A 7,352-nucleotide genomic window follows, 5' to 3' on the forward strand; every position below is an offset into this window, starting at 1 on the left:
AATTAGGCCTGCAATCCTGCACAGGTGTAACACATGGGGGATATGCACAAGTCAGTCTCTAAAACTGTGTGCATGCAGACATGCATGTGTGCAAACACCTTGCTGATGTGTGCATTCACCTTGTTAGCTCCTGCTTACAGGGAGGTTGTAATGGTACCTAAGTATGGGCCTGGTTCTACTTTCTGGCAAATCAACAGCAAAACTTCCATTGGTGAAATCAAAGGGTGAGACTACTATGGATTCCACAATACTTTTGTCAACCAGTGTGTGGCCAACATTTTTACCAAGACATGTTTTTCAAGTACTATTTTATAGTGTAATAGCAAAGGGATTATTGAAATAAGGGGCACAAATTTGCTTGGAAAAGGAGGAGACAGAAAAACACCTACGTAAATGACAAGCTCTGTCAGGTATGTTGTAACTGGGAGTCCTTCACAGACCAGTTATGACAGATGCCACATTACTTTTCTCAGCCTGATTCTCACACCCTATCTCCTCTACTTTCCACTTGCATTAGCTAATGAGAAGCAGTAATGGCTCTATCAGCTATAGTTCATTGTTGCAGGAACACAAATAATCCAGTTTAAATGTGACTGCATACATACTTAAACTGTAGCAATACACATACCTACTTTACTATGGTTTTTGTCCTAGATGGTTTATAGTGAACAAAATTTTATGAATCATTCAGGGAGATGGAACACAGTCGGGAAACTCCACTTCTCATCTTTCCACAGGTTTTCTGGCATTAGCGGAAGCATGCTACAGCCAGTATTTGGCCTCAATTTTGATTCAAATTTAGAATACACTGTGACTTCTGAACAGTTACTTTCATTCAAACAGCTGGGGGCAGCAAAGATGTAGAAGGGAAGTGTAGTATTTTGACCATCATCTCAAATGCTTCAGTTCAGTGTCAGTATTTTTCCATGCACAGCTAATCACCAAAGTTTTATTGCAAGCGAAACAAAGCTGCCTACCCACTGTACCCATCAGGTGGCTAACGCAGTCTGTGAGACAGAGGTTTGATCCAGTCTTCTGAACATGATATTTGCAGTTTATATGCTGCCCTCTGTTACCTTGGGAAGCCTATTTATTTCTTTATTAAGAGTTTATCTGAAGAAAAACACTGGAGCAGTATATAGATTTTTTAAAAATTACCTTCCATAAGAATTCCTACAGAATCCTACTGGTCATAAAATGAAAGTTATTTCATACTGTTGTTTCATACAATGCAAAATTAATTTCTGGAAATGAATGTCAGGAAGCTCACTGGATTCTTCAAAAATACAATAGTTTTGTGTCATTCATATTACCTGTACCTTTGTAAACTGAGTGCATGTTGATGCTCCTCAGTGTAAAGTGACCAGTTTTTCAAGTCATAAAGCCCCCTTAGTTAGGAAAAGAAACAAAGATTGCTGAGAAAAATAATAAACAAAGACTGGCATTTCTGAGGATGTTTTGCAAATGCAACTCTCCATTTTTATTCTGGGATTACTTTAATATTGCAAGAATTAATTTAAAAAATTAGTCAGAACTTTAATTTTAAAAAATAATCTCTCATGGTAATTGCTAAATTATAATTTTTAAATTGTGTATTGTTTATCTCTCTTTCTAATACAATTTCAGTGTACATCTACCTCCTTCAAGCTAAAGTTGTGATTTATGATATGTCTATATAACCTAACATCACGAAGTTACACAGAAGTCAAATAGCCTACCCTTTTCTTTGTGTTCTGCTGTTTTGATGGTAACTGTTTTCTCACTAATTTGTTTATTTCCTTTATGATGCTCTTTACATCTGTCCCATCCCTGGAAGCTTGGAGTGCAGCTTCATTGAAAGGAAAAATAAGGACAAAATCTCCTACCCGGGGGATAGGCCTCTGGTCTTTATCAGATAGGAAATAGGGGCGTGTGGTTAACTCGTAGTTGCAGAAGTCAGGTGTAGGTAACCAGTGGTTGAGTTGGGTCGACTTGTGTGGAGAATGCCCAGCTCCTGGAAGTTGTTTATTTTTAGCTTCAGCTTTTGCTTGGGAGGGTATTTTTGGCATGTTCATCCTTTCCCGCAGCTGGGAAGTCAGTGTTTTTCTTGGATGTGCTCTGGCAGTTTTCTTGGTCAGGGTAGCCACCTTACGAATTGATCTCCTTGTAGCCTGCAGAAGGGGATGTACAGAAGGTTGTACAGAAGAAGCAGAAGTACATTTAGCCACTTGCCGGCAAGTGAGTAAGCCAGGAGCCTCCCAGGTGCCACTCTCACCAGCTGTGCTCCAGGACACCCGCCTTCTGCCAGTCTTTGTCCCTGCCACTTGGTTTCGCCTTAAAGTGTCAATCTGTTTGTAGTTCAGCAGTTCAACAATATCGTGAAGAAGTTTTCTTTTCACAGTGTCATCAATGGAACAGTCTAAACACAAGGCTGGATTGTAGTTGACTTCTAAAAGCCATGGCTTGAATTTGTCATCAATCAGGATGTCAAAGCCAAAGAGCTCAAAGCAATTGGAAGCCACTGGTAAGGGGGTTACAGCAAGCAGGGTGAGAATCACTATGTTATTGATCTTCTGCCAGAGGAGCGTGTCATCAGCCCCAAATATTCGAAGGTAAGAACGAAATTTGCTGAACGTCCATTTGCAGCCACAGCCAATCCCTTCTTTGTATTTTTCATACGAAGCTCCGTATTTGTTGATGCTGGTGTTTGTTAGGTGGGCATAGATGTTGTCCAGAGAACCAAGGTCAAACTTTTCAGTAGCAAACCTCACCAGTCCTTCTTCGTAAGCGTAAATGGTGAGGGGGCAAAAACTGGTGACACACACATAGAGGCGCAGATCCAGTTTATACCCTGAAATGAGCAAGGGATTGCTAATGTACTTCTGCACAATGACTGTACAGTCATATACTAAGTCTTTAATGTCTTGGAAAATGAGTATGCCCCTTCCACGGGAAAGATCCACAGGCTTGCAAATCCAGTAGCTAGGTCTTCTGCCTACTGACTGTCTCTCCTTGCTGTATTCTGCTATAAATTTGACATAGTCATTGGGCATGATGAATGCCACTGGACTAAACTCATACAGAGCTGACCCATATGCTCCTTTCATACGTTTCAGATGCCTTGCCAAATAGTCTTTTCTGGTGATCCGGACAGCTTCTGGGTAGTGGTTGAGCCTCTGCCATGGTTTAATGCTGTGGTGGTCTGTCATACGGAAGGGTGAGTTCCGCCAGTACAGGTTCCAGTCTGCGTCATCTTGCTCCTTTTTGTCAAATTCAGTCCAGCCACGTTCCAGTAAAACCTCACGGACTATTGCAGGGACATTCTCATGGAGACGGAACACCAAAGGCCTCAAGATATCTCTTGTATCATAGTCATCTGCCATCATTTCCATCTTACTAGCTGAAAGAAAACAGAATCGCCAGGAAGGAAACAATGAAACTAATGCCAGAGATTGTGCTACCAGTCATCACCCTCACTGTATTCTTAATGCCTGTCATTCTCAACGTATTCACAAAGCATGTCGCCCCGTGTGTTTCTATGGTCCATGACTGAGAAGTCAAAGGCTGTGTTTAAGCTGAAAGATATGTAAAAGGACATTGATTCCAGATAGCTGTTAAGGCAGCACAAAGCATTGATTGCTGCAAAGTTATATGTCTCCACACTTTATTTACTTTTTCTTTGAGGCAGCTTACTACAGCACTAGTTGTCTCAAAGCTTTTGTAATTCTTGGATACTTAGAATTTTCTTTTTGTTTTTTTTTTTTTTTTTTGCAACTGCCTGCAGCCTAATGGCCATAACCTCGCCTAGTAAGACTTGCTGTGCACTGCTGCATTGCTGAGACATTCTGCTAACGTTACCCTGCTCTGAGCAAACTCTCTTCATTAAGACTATAAAGTCTGACACTAAACTGATGGTAAACAGTAGGAAAACGCATATTGATTCTCTTTTCCTCCTTTGACATAAACTGACTTAACTCACTGATAATATTCTGCTATTCCTCCAGTGACCTCCTCCCCAGTTCCTGAATGGCAGGGCACATTCTTGTCTCATTGCTTTCCTCTCAAGAAAATAATGTTCCATAGAGATGTATGTAGATTCTGAATGAAATACCATTTCCCATTATCTATAGTGGAAATAGATGATGGTCCCCGTCTATTTTTATGGGTAAGAACACATTTTGAGTTATTTTGGGCATAGCAATTCTCATATAAACAGTTCATGAAGTGTGCTCTTCCCTCCCCGGCTAGTTCGAAACATAAAAGACTCAAACTAAAACACCTGTCCTACTGGTGGGTGACATAGGGGGCAAAAAGTCCTCTGAACCTGTAGATTTGAGAGTGTTGCTGTTTCTCTCAGTTTTAATTTCCTGAAACCCTACAGAGCTGCTCCTGGAGGATTAGACTCTGTCTGGAACAGAGAGTGTCTTGGACAAGAGAAGAGTGTTTGTGCTGAGGGACCATTCTGACACAGCATTAACATACCAACCTCCACCTCCTCGCAGAAAGTAGCAAGCAAAAGAAATACAAAGTGGGCGGGACATATGCCAGACAAGACTCCTTCACATCCTATTACCAGAGTGACATCCTTGCTCTTCCTTTTCAGGATGAGTTTTAGACTCCAGAATGAGTAGCCTATGCCTTCCAAACAACTACAGAAACCAAAGAAACATGTCACACCTGGAAGTACTCAATGCAGTGTGCAGCTGAGTTGGCCAGGAATGCTTTTTCTGTGGAAAAATTACAATTTGTTGAAATGGAAAGCTTTTTTCCAGAGAACAAAAGTAATCTTTTGCCAGCTTTTTTATTTAATTTGAATTTTCTTGTTTTGAAATTGACAAAATACCTTATTTTCATTTTTTTAAAGACAGTGGTTCAGAAAGACTTTTTTTAAAATGCTAATTTAGTTTTAAAACTAAAAGCCCAAATGTGAAATGAAACACTTCACCATTATTGAAACATAATTTAACATAATTCAAAAGTTTTGCAAGTCACAAAATAGTTTAAGATTCTCATTATTTTATTTGAACGTGAAAAACATTTCAAAAATTTTTGCAGGATGAAAAAACATGTTTCTCTCTTCACTCTGACATTTGGTGACTCTCTCATATAATGTCCAGTCTTGGCTGTCCAATGCATTCTGCTGCTGCTAACAGGCTCTGAGGCACAACCACAAAGCAGTCACAGAGCTCTTCTACAAGCAGCACCGTGGAGTCTGCAACAGGTGCGTTACAATGCGGAGAGCAAAGCCAGAGAGTCTCAACAGGGGCTTGATGGGAGGAGGGTTTTAGAGAAGGGTCCAGGAGGTATTTCAGTGAGGCTGGGAAGCAGCGCAGTGGTGTTAGAAGTATATGACTATTTTACCGCAAGACTGTAGTGCGTAGGTTAAAAATAGCCCTGGACCATCTTATATCCTGTAGTGAGGTAATCATTGCCTAAGCTTTGGTCCAGGATGTGAGGAATGAAGCTTCTGTCGGAAGGGGACCTTAGGCCTCATTAATGGGCTGAGATTGTGGCCAAAATTTGAATTTCTGTATACGATGACTTTCTATATTCCAAAGTAATATGTAATTCTACATTCCAATAGTAATGTGTATGTGAATATATACAGTGTTGTTTTACAGTCAGACTTGCAGTACCCATCGATCTCAGGTTTAAGCTAGTGTTGGAAGGGCGCAAGATCTAAACTGCACTGGGATTATTCCTCTGAATCCCCTTAGAGATCAGAGATTCCCTCCCTGTACAGACTGCAGTTGAATTCTCCTTAGTGAGTGCTTTCCTTGGGTGAGGGGTTTATAGGGAACAGGAGAGAAACATGGTAAGTAGGTACTGAAGTGCAGTCATGATGTAATAGGACTTACATAAAATACCACAAAGGGGAAAGTAGTCTTGCTGTAGCTCTCGCAATGAGTGCTTCTTTTCAGACCCCAGGAAGTTGGGGGCTTGCTGCTGAGCTTGCACACAAACCTAACATGGTGGTCCCGGGAAATGTTTATCTTTGCTTCCACTTTCTTTCCTCTCTTTCCTGTCTGCTTGTTAAACAGCACTGTGTCACATGACAAAATGAAAAACAAAACAAAACAATAGAAAACTAAACAAGTTTTATAGTAGCTGGTTCAAATCCTTGGGCAAAGATTAATAAATTAGGAAAAAATGATGTAATTTAAAATAGCCATGCTAAGCATTTGGATGAGTCAACTTACAGACTGCAGTTAGCTTTGTCTTTTCTGCACTACTTGACATGGCTGGTAGCAATGTCTCAGTGAAAGGCACTGTTGTAGGTGAATCCAGTGCGTGGTGAACTGTGCCATCACGGTCTCTGCTAGGTAATCATAAATTAAGCTGCTACCAATGTCTGAACAATGAAGCCTTCCTCAGTAGTTTGTTCATGTCAGCTTGTATTAATGGAACATCTTTCATACCTCTGGTGTTCAGGGAGTAGTTTTCAGGAAATTGGCTCACCAAGCCTACGTATAACAAATGTCAGCTACAAATTCTGTAGTAATTAAGTGTAAAGAAAATAAAACATTTTAACTAACAAAGAACACCTACCTACCTGCTTTTAAGGAAGTCATATCATATAAGCAGAAGCTCTTGAAGTACAACTATGAAACAGTAACTCTAGGATAAGGCATTGGTCTAAATGAATGAACACAAATTTCACCCGCTTTACTTTGTATAAACGTGTGCCCAGATGAATGCCCATCTCTTCATTAGCTTGCATTCCAGGGGGCTCTGTGTTCAGCCCGTTCCTTAATAACTTGGAAACCCACTCGCGTGTTTGCAGACATTCTTCCACAATGCAAAAAATGCTACAGCTGTCTCTGACCATGCTCAAGTTTAACACCTACCTATTGCTGTTGCCAGCTGGCACCCAGAAGCGGAGACCTTCCCCCTGAGGACAGCAGGATGCTGTTGTCTGTGGCTTCATGGCTCCAGGGCTGTGCAGTTGCGTCGACACCGCAGCCCCCAGGGAAGCGCTCACATGAGCTCGGGCTTCGCAGCGGCCATGGCTGCTTCCAGCAGTTCACACGTTCCAGTTGCTCAGTTTACACCTACGGGAGGAAATACACTCGTTAACGGTTAGGCATTAAAAGTGTTTGTTTGCTGAGTTAATGAGGAATATCTGTGTCATTAAACTCAGCAGACTGACTTGGCGGTATTTCCTACCAAGTCTTTAATTCCTCAGGGTGACAGATCATAACATGGGTCTGGAAGCTGCCTGCCTTGGGATTTAATTTCAGAATAACCATTTTAATTATTTCTTGAGGTGATGGGTTCTGTCTGGTACACCACCCGGGTTCACCCGGTCAGTCCCAGGCTCACAGCCTCCTCCCGCGACTCTTGCAGACGCCCGGCGCTGGGCCGCCCTCAGG

At 41.5% G+C, this 7,352-nt stretch overlaps 1 protein-coding gene across 3 annotated transcripts; it reads right to left on the bottom strand.

Annotated features, from left to right (window-relative positions):
- Positions 1–1,510: 1,510 nt before the first annotated feature.
- Positions 1,511–7,021, bottom strand: TTLL2 (tubulin tyrosine ligase like 2). Of its 3 annotated transcripts, XM_075499125.1 has the most exons (4): positions 6,828–7,021; positions 6,180–6,443; positions 5,838–6,022; positions 1,511–3,379 (listed from the first exon to the last, which is right to left on the bottom strand). In XM_075499125.1, exon 4 carries the CDS (start codon positions 3,369–3,371, stop codon positions 1,695–1,697), a length of 1,677 nt encoding a protein of 558 aa, XP_075355240.1. In that variant the 5' UTR covers positions 3,372–3,379; positions 5,838–6,022; positions 6,180–6,443; positions 6,828–7,021; the 3' UTR covers positions 1,511–1,694. The 3 variants fall into 3 exon arrangements, with proteins under 3 accessions (XP_075355240.1, XP_075355239.1, XP_075355241.1); XM_075499124.1 differs by lacking the exon at positions 6,180–6,443; XM_075499126.1 differs by lacking the exons at positions 5,838–6,022; positions 6,180–6,443.
- Between the last annotated feature and the right edge of the window lie 331 nt (positions 7,022–7,352).

This window comes from Mycteria americana, chromosome 3 (genome assembly GCF_035582795.1).
Source record: "Mycteria americana isolate JAX WOST 10 ecotype Jacksonville Zoo and Gardens chromosome 3, USCA_MyAme_1.0, whole genome shotgun sequence".
In the NCBI taxonomy this organism is placed as follows: domain Eukaryota; kingdom Metazoa; phylum Chordata; class Aves; order Ciconiiformes; family Ciconiidae; genus Mycteria; species Mycteria americana.